Raw genomic sequence first — 12,533 nt, 5'->3', positions numbered from 1 at the left:
CAATACTAGAGTGATATCCCTTTGCGTAGCAGGCAAGGATACACCATATATAGATCTACCGTCTCTGACCGTCAGAATGTCACTAAGACTCAGTACTCAGACAGTCGCCAAGACTGTCACTCCTGGTCCTTAAGAATTAGTTCCTACATGTTGTCTCTGGCAAACAACTCACACCTCTTGGAGTCAAGATCGCGAGCCAACCTCGGCGACTTGCTCCCAATGTCTGTATGTGTCGTTCACCAGAGAACGCCTAGCATACGACACACGCCCCTGCTAACACTACATGGCGCTGTGTCCCGACTGCCCCAAACTCTACTCTATATAGGCTGAGTATCTAGCCTACACCTAAACTAACATTACTAATGTCTGTCCCGACCCACATATCAGTCTCTCTACAATACAAACACCTAACTGACATTGTCCTAACCTTTGTCTGGTCTCTGTCAAGTCTATCGGTGAGCTTTGATAACATCTATTAAACTAATTAATAACCCTTACACAACACTGTGACAGCTATTATAAAAACAATCAAGTCTATGGAAACCATAAATATATATCGTCACAGAGCGAAAGCGTGCAAGGCCATTTTGAATAAAAAATTATTTATTCTTTCAATCCTTGTTTGTTTGCATCACAAGGTCTTGGCAGTATATAAATGACAGGATTTCCATCAGCTTTAAAAATAACATAGAAGTGGTTGGAAATTCCAAGCATGCCGGAGAAGCTTGGATACTTTTAAAAAAGGCCGTAAAAGGGATGGTATTTAAGAAGATGCATTGTTAGTTTTTGGGAGTTTAAATGACGACAGTAAATGTGTTTAATTAAATTGTATTGTACAATGTGTATATTATTAAAGTGATTCCTAGTTCCAGAATAAAAGCTGTGTATTTATTGTTGAAGGACCTCAGTTTTGAATTTATTGTTTACATTTGTATCTCCATCATCATGATATTCTTTGAGCATTCAGTGGTTGTTTAAAAAAATAGAACCATACAAAATTAGAACATTTGAAACGCATTGACTGATCAACACTATCTCAAATCTCATCATAACAATCAGCCTCAAAATTATTGTTGTCATCTGGCTCTCTAAATGTATCGTCACATCTGGCTCAAACATATTCATGCTTCAATAATGTTTAATTAAACCAACACGAAGAAAAAAAAAACGACACTTGTTCCTTTCATTCCTACTTTGAGAAACTCCTTTAATAAATTTTCACAAGATAATATTGTACAATGCAGTGAGAACATTTTCTATTTCCTTCCTTTCAATTTTCTTGACCTTTTGGGTACAGTTTTCTTTGGTAACACTTTTTTCTTTTTCTCTTTGGGAGCGCCAGGAATTTTTTCTCTAATAACTTCGATTCGACCATTTGAAAAAACTTTCACTTTGGCATCAAGCATAGTGGAGAGTTCCTCAGCTTCAACTTTTTCACGCACTCTCACATTTTTAGGTAATTTTATGTCCTGGGGACCACCTTTAGTTAAAAAACAAAAAAAATATGCTATATAAGATTTAAAAGTCACCCAGTAATAATTATATAAATTCAGACTAATGTAAAGAGTTAAACAAATGAATGTTCAAGAAGATTTTTCCTACCGTATTATGTAGAAATCATTCGATGGACTAAAATTAAAATTAACCACGGGCGACAGAAACTGATCACCTTTACATCATCTGCCCCATAGATAGCAAGGTCTGAAAGGGAACTTTATTTTTACCAAGCTTGTATAGGACTAGATATAAACATATACCGTCTGCAATGTAGATAGCAGACCTGCCTACCAAAAAAAGTCCAAATGCATAACGCTGATGGTCAAAATGCGTATTTTGGCACCAGAATGCATAACACTTACGCCATCCACTATTTTGTCATATATATATATATATATATATAATATTAGATCTAGATGTCATGATTAGATCTACAATCTAAATCTAGATCAATACGACAATAGAGATGACATCTAGACTAGATCTGGATCTATGTCTATATAATGAATATAATCTACTCTAGATCTGGGCTCATGAGTGTTACCGATGCCGTGGATCCGCTACAAACGTAGGTCTACTCCAAACTTTCATAGGCCTACCTTCATCCTTGATCTATTCTATACTAAGACTAAGAATCTAGTCTAGATCTAGACTAGATGGTAGTAGATGTTATCAATCTAGATCTAGTCAATCTAAATTCTAAATCATACTATAACTAAATTGGATCTAGATTGTAGAGTAATCATATGTAGAGAATCATAAGGTAATGACTAGCTAGACTCTATTCCGGTATAACAAGTTATCAAGATTCTAGATCTAGAATCCAGATCTAGATCTAGACTAGATATCTTCAATGTCACTCAATGTGTTTTGAATCGATAGCACTCTGATATTTTTTTTCTATACAATCAGGGATTCTTTTTTTTTTTACATTCGACTTTTTTTTTTTTATGCACCAACATAATTAATTTCTACTAATGAACTTACAAAAAAAAAAAAAAAAAGTCACGTTGGTGTATCAGTTAACTGACAGTACCAACCTGGTACCAACCCGCCACTCCCTCACTCTCGCGTTCTTCATTTCTAGACTATACTAATTGCTATTAAGAACCAATCTACATATAGATCTGGACACAATGTGTTCCCCCATCTTTTCTGTCCCCCCCCCTCCTCAAACGGGGACGACTTAGCGTGACCTCCGTGACCGCTCGTAAGCTAGTCAAGAGAGGGGGGAAAAATGCGCAACGCAACGGGTTAAATTCGTATTTTCGTACTGACAGTCATTTTAGGGAGATTTAGCGTAACGGTAGGCAGGTCTGAGATAGGAATACTCAATAATGTTTTGGTCTTGAGATTCAACTGTTTGATATTATTTGCACTTTAGGACTCCTCTGAGTCCACCCAGCTCTAATGGGTAAAAAAGTAAAGTAAAGTTCCCCTTTCAGACCTTGTGGTCTATAGGGCAAATGATGTAAAGGTCATCTGTTTCTGTGGCCTACGGTTAACAAGGGTGTCATGTGGCCAGCACAACGACCAACCGCCTTTACTTTTCCCCAACTAATGTCAGGTACCCATTAGAGCTGGGTGGACTCAGAGGCGCCCGAAGATCCTGAAATTAAAAATCCCAGTCTTCACCAGGATTCGAACCCCGGTCCACGGTTTGGAAGCCAAGCGCTTTACCGCTCAGCCACCGCGCCTCCAGCTCTAATGGGTACCTGACATTAAGTTGGGGAAAAGTAAAGGCAGTTGGTCATTGTACTGGCCACATGACACCCTCATTAACCATGGGAAACAGAAACTGATTACCTTTACATGATCTGCCCCAGAGATAGCAAGGTCTGAAAGGGGAACTTAAATTTTACCAATCTTGTACAGGAATTGATATAAACATATACCTTCTGCAATGTAGATTGGAATACTCAATGATGTTTTGGTCTTGAGATTCAACTGTTTGATATTATTTGCACCCCCAGCCACTTCCTGTGATATCTGCTCTGAAGCTGCCACAACATTTTCAGTCACCTGACCCGGGGACATTTTTACATGGCCAACAGTAGCAATGCTGGATAGCAAAAAAAAAAAAAAAAAAAAAAAAAAAAGTTACTGATTAATAATGCAGAAATCTGCAATAGTAGAGTGCATTTTCCTATTACTGTTATTAAACACTAATCACTTTTTAAAAAAAAGAAGCCATAAAACTGACATGTAAGGAAATTAAGTTTTTTATAACAATATTAAAATCTATTATAAGAGATTCACTTGTTTTCATAGCAACTGTTAACAATAAATTTGTATTTCCGCACAATGGCCAACTAACTGTAAATTTTGTCCCCACCATCAAGTAACAATTTATTGAGCAGAGTCTAAAACTCAACTCTTTACAAGGTTGAACCCAGGAATATTGTAAGCCACAATGTGAACATGCCCCATATAAAGTGAACAGTATATACAAATAATAACCATAACTACTTATCAAAATAATCTCTATGCCTACCTTGAGGCCCCTTTAGAAGTAATAACACATGAACTGCTGCCTATGGCTGTTTCTATTTCTTTCACCAAGTCTTTGGCTAATAAGTTTACTTGAACTGGATTTCTAAAAACAAAACAAGTATAATGTGTTAGTTACACAGTAAACAACAACAAAAGAGCATATCAATGCCATGTATCATTGATGTAAACATTGTGACAGCATATCATTGCCAATGTAACACTGTGACAGCATATCAATGCCAATGTAACACTGATGTAACATTGTGACAGCATATCAGTGACATAAATCACTAATGTAGACATTGTGACAGCATATCAATGCCATGTATCATTGATTTAACATTGTGACAGCATATCAATGACAATGTAACACTGAAGTAGCATTGTGACAGCATATCAGTGACATAAATCACTGATGTAAACATTGTGACAGCATATCAGTGACATAAAACACTGAAGTAGCATTGTGACAGCATATCAGTGACAGAAAACACTGATGTAACACTGTGACAGCATATCAGTGACATAAATCACTGATGTAAAAAAAAAAAACAGTTAAGTTTACCATTTCTACTTTGCACCTTAATTGCAATTGTTAACACAAAATACTAGATCTACTCATTTATAAGTGAAAAGAAAGTAAAAAAATAAGCTTTCACTAAAGAATGTACTTCTTTCTGCCATAGAAATGCTTTCCTAACAGCTTGGGCAGAAGCCTTATTACTCTAACATCAGCCAAGTACAAGTCATAAGCATTGGATAAGTTTTTCTTGGCTTCAAAGGGCTTATACTCTGTTTTCAAAGACTTTAAAGGGATTATCTGAAATACAAAACAATTCATTATCAGTGGTAACAGTGAAACTTGTTTGTTTTTTGCATACAGTTATCTTAAAAAAAAATTCAAGCCAAGAACACAACCATTTACTGTTTTAATTATGAAATATTAATAAACTGTTGTGCACATTTTAAGTAAGCAAAGTAAGCATCTTATATGAGAAGAAATATTCAAGGATAATATTGTATTATAGCACCAGTATTGGATAATACTAAACCAGAAATATATGCTGATAAATTTTATTATATCATGTTCAATCTTATTTTTTTTACTCTGGTGGAAAAACAGGTTTTTTTTTTTTGTTTTTTTTTTTTTGTGAAAGTGAATGTGGAGGAATGGAGACTGAAATCAAATGATCTTAAAGGATCTTTATATTGGGGCTTGATGGTCATCAGAATTAGGCCTGGTACCTGTGTCAATGCTAAGTGATGTTACCAAGTCAAAAGTCTGATTTGAGTCCTTGTAAGAGCCTCCATGTTTCATCATATTTTCTTTACTTTGTTCTCTCATCACTGTACTCTAGTGCTTCTATTATCAAAATTGAGCATTACTTAAATATAATATAATATAAAGAAAATGATAAACCTTACAGCTGTTACACAATTAATGCCTTTCTGTCGAAATAAATCCCGAAAGTGATTAACAGTCTTTTCATATTCTCTATCTTTAACATCAAGATCTTTAACAAACAAACAAACATCCAAATCTGGGTGATATATGGAGTGTGGTAGTTTTCTGAAAAAAAAAAAAAAAAAAAAAGAATGATTAGAAAAAATGATTAAAAACATGAAATGAAGTTTCAAGAAAATATTATAAATAAAAGTTTCTTTAAACACAAATGAAACTAGTGTCTGTATAAGGTCATTTCCAAGCTTGCTATGATCAATCTATCATCTTTCAACTCATAACAGAACACAAATCTTTAAATTAGACCAAAAAAAAAACTCACCTCAGACAGACCATATGGTCACAAAACCCCAGCATAACACTGTATGACAGTACTGAGAAGAACAAAACACTAACAGACCCTAACCCTAGCCTACAGCTCATCAACAAAAAGCTGACTAATTGAAGAAAAAGTCTGCATGAGGTAAGCTTTTAGAATTAGATTGTCTACATTGTAATGTCAATGTTTTCTCTTTTTAAGTACATAAAATAAGCAATGCAGAAAAATCAAAATGTAAAAAAAGCTTTAAAAAACAAAAAATTAACTGTTGCTTACAGTTTTATTGTTTTGTTGTTAGATGGTATTTTCTTCAAGCAAATCTGCATTTGAACTACATCAACTTTTTCTAACAGAGTATCCTTTTTCTCTGTTTTTTCAGCAACGTGGCATAATGCTGCAATGGCTTTTGAAACCTAAATACAGTAAAAAAAAAATTATTATACTTTTGTTACATACCGGTATATGTATCTATTAGTTTACTAATAGTATGCACTTAACAAACAAGTATTATTAGCTCTAAGTTACAAATCCTGTTAGCAAGTGAATGACAATGTGAACACAAGCTTCAGTCAGAACTAAAAGATTTATACTTTGAAACTTAGCCTATTAGGTGATGAATTGTATTAGCCTTTTTCATTGAGGTGGTGGAGGAATTATTATTTTTTTTTTGTAATAAAATATCATTTGTTTGAAATAAATTCGTCCAAGCATTTTATTCAAGACTAAGACTACGACTAAGACTGTTTTATTGATCCTTACAGAAATTTGTTGTGATTACAAGGACTCTTTTCTCATATAAAGACAACACAACAGAAAAATACACATAAATACAACAGACACAACATAAAGAGTCGTGAGTGTAATTTTTTATGCCCTTTTTATGATGTTTTCTAGACTTCGCAACAGTTATTACGTATGTTAGCAGATTTTGAATAGTCTTGCCTTAAAAAGTATCTAGGATCTTCTTGTTTAGTTTAAAGCTATTGAGTTTGTATAGAAAAAATAGTCGCTGGGCTGTTTTCTTTGTCAGAAATCCAAGGTGGTCTTCCCATGAAAGTTTGTTATTAAAATATATTATCAAGATTCTGTTTCCTACAAAGATGATGCTCAATAGCAAGAATTGCCAAATGTTCCATTTATCTTTGTAAATTTTGACCTCAAGTATCATGTTAAGAGACGCGAGAAGCTTCTTTCACCAGAAGCCAGTTATGGCTTATTGTTAAAAATATTCTAAATGCAACAAAGAAGTTTGGGCAAGCAGTGTATCTATCATTGGTTAAAATTCGCCCTATTATTAGATTTTTTTTTCAATGAAAGCTGACAATGCCTTTTTTTTTTAGAACACATAGGATTGGTGTTTTCCATATAGAATGACACCCCAAAATGACAATTTTGTCTATTTTTCAAGAGATTTTTATGAGATTTCAGGAGAATTCCAGGCCTTTTTCATATATTTTGCAATATCAGGAGAATAAGTTATAAAGTTATAATAAGTTAATAATTTACACCTAGAATTAGTGCAGGGCCCAAGGTAGCCACATAGGTTGCAGTGGCCTTTTAATATATAAATGTAGGATCTACTGTTAAATGATGGACATAGAACACTTTTTTTAAAATAATGTTTAATAGGTTTACACATAGAAGTGTTTGGGAAAGTAAATGTGTATATATATATAATTTGAAAAGGAACTAATAAAACATTGTTTCATTTAATTCTATTAAGAAGCTGTACAAACATTGAGTTTAAGACATTTCACTAATTCATAGTTATAAGTTAGTGAATCAAACTTAATGACTTTATTGCTTACAAAATAAACATGACATTACTTAAATAGGAATGTCTTTTTGACAAATGTACAGATACACACAGATTACTCAATTTATATGTCACTAAATTTTTGTTTTATGGAGAGGGGGGGGGGGCCACCAACATATTCTAGTGATGTACAAAAAGAAAACAGAAATCCCCATGTCAAAAAATAAAATCTTGAGACAGCTTTTCCTCTTACATCTAGGTCGTATGTCTTTGCTTCAAATTGATTATGCTCACTATATGTAAAGATACCATTGCTAAAAGGAGTGAGTTGATTACTTTAAATGAAGGAAAACATTTCTGTCTTTGACAATTTTTTGGGAAAAAAAATTATTTACATATTTTGCAGTGAAAGTATATAGATCTACATTTTTATTTTTACGGATACTAATCTATCCAATCTATCGCCAACATTGATTATAAACTTTGAAATAAGCTAATAACACTGACCCCTACAGAGATTTTCAGTTTTTCAGTCATTTTATTGAAAATATTGTATTTTATCAATAAAAAAAAAAGGAGGTGTGGTGGCTGAGTGGTAAAGCCTTGGTTTCCAAACTGGGGTCCCAGGTTCAAATCCTGGGATTTTTCATTTTGGGCACCTCTGAGTCAACCCAGCTGTAATGGGTACCTGACATTATTTGGGGAAAAGTAAAGGTGGTTGGTCATTGTGCTGGCCACATGACACCTTCTTTAACCGTAGGCCACAGAAACAGATGACCTTTACATCATCTCCCCTATAGACCACAAGGTTTGAAAGGGGAACTTTACTTACATTTACTCTATCAATAAAAAATGACTCAAATCTTGTAGCAAATATCAATATGATTAACTACTCTAGATATACTTTTTAAAGAGTTTTCACCTTTCAATTAGATCTAGTTTTAAAATGCATTTTTGTAATTAAAATAAAATTTGGTTGTCATGACAACACCAACCATTGTACTTCAGGGCTTCATAATTTCTTAATTTCCTTCAATATTTACACTCTTGACTAGTCTAAACTAGATCTAGCTAGTAAAGTTCATAAATACTAATATTACTAGTAACTAATGAAATCAGGTTTGTGAGCTAGAAATTTACTACTTAAATACTAGATCTAGATAGATCTACTATATTAAATTTATTAATTAAGAAATATAACAATTAAGTAAATCTAAAATAGTAATCTAGATCTAGAGTATGTTATGCGCTTCAAAAACCTATCTAGGCCAAAAATTCAAAGTTTGACTTTGACAGCACATTATTTGATAATGGTTTGACATAGAAAAGAAAATGAAGTATCAAAATCTTCTTTAGTTTAAGGAGAATTAGATTGACTACTTATATTTGTACTCCTAACCTATATTTGTTATTATATTAAAACACCAAAATTTATTCCAAACTGTCTGTATATTGTGGCATCAATAAACTCATATTTTAAATATATATCAATATTAACTAAATTTTAAGATAGCCCCTCACAGGAAATCATAAAGATGTTTTCAAATTATGCATAAACATGAACACAAAAAATAAAAATTTGAACACAATATTCTACTTAAATCAGGTCACTGGGATTGTGACTTCTACACAGACTTTTAGACTTATGTTAAATGTATGCATGATTAATTGTGTGTTAAATGTTTGAGTTTTTTGGTTTATTCAATTAATTAAAAATTTCTATTACGGATGATCTCTTGTAGTCTAGTACAGGAGACTATGATATATAATTAAATCTAGATCTATCTATTAGGTATAGATTAATAGATCTAGGCATTTAACTTCATTCAATGTATCAAGCTCACTGCAAACATTTGCCCATTTATTCTCTCTTAACAAAAACAACAAACAAACCAATATAATATAAGATTAAGATCATTAACATTGATGTCCAAAACTGGTTGTTCAGAATAAATTTTGAAAGAAAATCATAATTTATTACAAACACCCTATTAATTATTTTTTTTACGGAATCAAACAACCTAGCTTATGAATCAAATAAATCAGCTCCAAAAACAGAATAAATTTGGCAGGCTCATTAGCATAGACTTAGCCAACCAAAAAATATAGTCTTAACCATGGACCATAGGAAGAGGTAAAGTCATCCTGGTAACATAGAATAGGGAAAAAAAAACCTGACTTACAAATTTGAAATTCTTTTTTTCTTACATAAAAAGACAGCTAAATGGAAGGAAATTGGGTCAGAATCATTGGAAAATGGACACCCACAGTAAACACCATATTAAATATCATAATAAAGATGTAATGACCACAAAAAACAGTGAGTTGTTGGGATTTATGTAATGTCCAGAATAAATAATTACTCTACTCTATAGATACGTCCTCCCCAAATGACCTGGTTGACCAAAAAAAATGTATTTTAGAGCACAATTAGTATTTGTCGCACACACACAAACAATGTATCATATATAATATGTATCTATCACGCCTGGGTCTGTGTTGATGGCCTGGTTTACACCCGTGTGTTGCGCTATCACTGACCCTTTTTTGTTGTGTGATAGTCGGATGGCTGCACTTGGATTGAGTCTTGAAATTGAAATAGTTACTTTGCACTGAAAATGTGTAAATGTTGGAAAGTGGAAAGTGTAAGAAGAAAGCGCAGGAAAGTGGGTGTAGGCAGAATAAGAGAGTGTTTGTGTGTAATTGTTATTATTTTATTCATTTCTGATGTCATAATTATGTTGCAAAGGACTGTCTGTAGCGCATTATGAGCTTAATGGCAAAAAAAATAAAATTTTATAGACCCGGTGCCACAAGCCTAGATCGAGAAGCAACTGACTCTAAGTATTTGAGGCTGATGCACATTTTAATGATGATTATTGATGATTTCTTGATACTGTGTCTTGACGCCCCCCCCCCCCCCCTTACTGCCAAAGACATTTTAATTTTAAAATACCATATCTACATTCTATACCTCCCCCTTTCGTTTTATTAATATCTCTTCACACCAAGCACATAATTCAGAACTTAATAGAATGGGGCATCTGAAAAAAAAAAAACACAACTTGGATGTATTCAGATAGCTGGTAGTTCTGTCTGTGCTATAATGTTAATAGCATCAAAGTTTATGTGTCATAAAATCAAGCTTTTAAAATGGGTACAATTTGTGCATATCGATCTAAATCTATTTACTTTAAAAAATATAGCACATTTACGGTAAACCACAAATAGCTAATACAAATAGTAACACATACACATAATTTATATCTGTAGTTTGCATTACATTATTTTGAAAAATAACAATTAAAAAAATATGATTAAAAAATATTTTGTCTTCTATGAGTTATATACCTTTGATGTTTATTTTTAACATTAAAATGGTGTTCGATCCTTACGAAGCTGAGATTGCTTATAAAAAAAAAAACAACTTTCGAACACTCCCTATTTAAACCTCAATTTTCATGTTTGGGTAGCAAGGGGCAGATGAGGCAAATAGTTGCAAATATTTCTCAGCCTAATTAGAAGCATAAAATATTGTTGTAACCCCGCTCCCGCACTACACTAATGGTGCGCATCTGAGCACTACTGAACACGACTAGTGAAAGACATATTGAGACAGGAAGAAGGACTGTTGTGAGCCGGCTTAAAGTCATGGGAGTCTGAACAGTCTGGTGCTGAGTGCTGTCCTATGTGATACTAGGAAACTGTGTGGGAGACCTGGAGCGACACTGGGAAGTGTGTCGGTGGTCTGTTCTGTGTTCTGGTATAAAGTAGGACTCTTAGAACTAAGACATATTACTCCTTGTGACTTTATAGCAGACGTCCAAGTCTAACTAGTAACTATTACTATTTGTTGATGCTTATAAATAAATACATCGTTTACTGTTGCCAACCTGTCTTTCGTTGAGTGCCTGCCTTAGAGAGTTACAACATTATTATAGGTTTTGTTGAGCTGAAGCATCATTGGCATTAAAAAATACCCTTGCCTTAACCCTTGACTCACTTCACTCTTCCCAAGAGGTAAAGAAAAGTGACGTTTTTATAGCAATATTATCAATGCACTTTGAAGATAAGTAAAAATATTATCCTAGGTAGGCTGAAAATGAAACTAAATATATCTTAACTATAACTATAATTGATTATAGTCCATTTTTCTACACATAAAACGGCATAATTGCTACTATATAACATAGACATAGAAAGATAAATTTTGTATCACTCAGAATCACTGTAAACCTCTCAGTCTCAGCAAGCTCTACATAACTATATTAGAGTCTAGATAGTTTCTGTTGTTATATAATATATATTTATTTTGAATTTTTTGTCAAAGTACCTTATACCTACTTACTTAGGCTACTGAGTACTATCGTAACTATCTCTTCTGTTCTATCATCTATGATCTAGAACTAGATATCTATTATAATTAGATTAGATCTATAATTAATAATAGATCTAGAGTCTATAGATTTTTTTTATACTAATTATAGATTATTTATATTATATCTAATCTAGTTCTAGAATATTCTAGATCTAGAATAATCTAGATTAAGTTCTTAGTTACCTTAGTGTCATTTAACTCCACTTTGTTCATTTTGTCCTTAGGCTTAGCCTTAGATAGGTCAGAACTGTCACTGTGATTGTCCCACGGTCTGATACTAGATAGGTTATAATATAATAATTAAAATTTATCTTATGATTATCTAATAAATAAATAATCTAATATTTTAATCAATGAATATATCTAGACGTCTATATTATAAAAATTGATCATTGATGACTCAAGAGTGAGTCAAGAGTCAAGTCTCACTCAATTGACTCAATCACTCACTGATCAGTCAATCAAGTCAATGAATTCAATGAAGACTGATTGATTATCATTGATTATTTATGCTAGCCCTAGATCTAGACGGTAGTTTTATAATATCTAAGTATAATATATATATATAGATCTATATATATCTAGGCCAAGCTAGGTTTTAGGGGCTTGGATCTATAGATCTAGATTT

General features: G+C 32.9%; 1 protein-coding gene across 5 annotated transcripts in view; it reads right to left on the bottom strand.

Annotated features, from left to right (window-relative positions):
• Positions 1-1,174: 1,174 nt before the first annotated feature.
• LOC106057162 (ribosomal L1 domain-containing protein 1-like) overlaps positions 1,175-12,533 on the bottom strand; it is a 187,793-nt gene continuing 176,434 nt past the window's right edge. For 4 of the 5 annotated variants that reach the window (XM_056022049.1, XM_013214256.2, XM_013214263.2 and 1 more), the window contains 7 exons: positions 12,089-12,182; positions 6,048-6,184; positions 5,416-5,560; positions 4,662-4,810; positions 3,992-4,093; positions 3,393-3,559; positions 1,175-1,480 (listed from right to left, as the gene is read on the bottom strand). In XM_056022049.1, coding sequence (XP_055878024.1) covers positions 1,257-1,480; positions 3,393-3,559; positions 3,992-4,093; positions 4,662-4,810; positions 5,416-5,560; positions 6,048-6,184; positions 12,089-12,118 — 954 coding nt within the window. In that variant the 5' untranslated portion in view covers positions 12,119-12,182 and the 3' untranslated portion in view covers positions 1,175-1,256. Of the gene's footprint in view, positions 1,481-3,392; positions 3,560-3,991; positions 4,094-4,661; positions 4,811-5,415; positions 5,561-6,047; positions 6,185-12,088; positions 12,183-12,355; positions 12,472-12,533 lie in introns of those variants that run through there. The other variant, XM_013214272.2, reaches the window with a different exon arrangement.

This window comes from Biomphalaria glabrata, chromosome 2, assembly GCF_947242115.1.
Source record: "Biomphalaria glabrata chromosome 2, xgBioGlab47.1, whole genome shotgun sequence".
Taxonomy (NCBI): Eukaryota; Metazoa; Mollusca; class Gastropoda; family Planorbidae; genus Biomphalaria; species Biomphalaria glabrata.
Note: the sequence above shows the minus strand (reverse complement) of the source record. Positions and strands in the feature narration are given on the sequence as shown.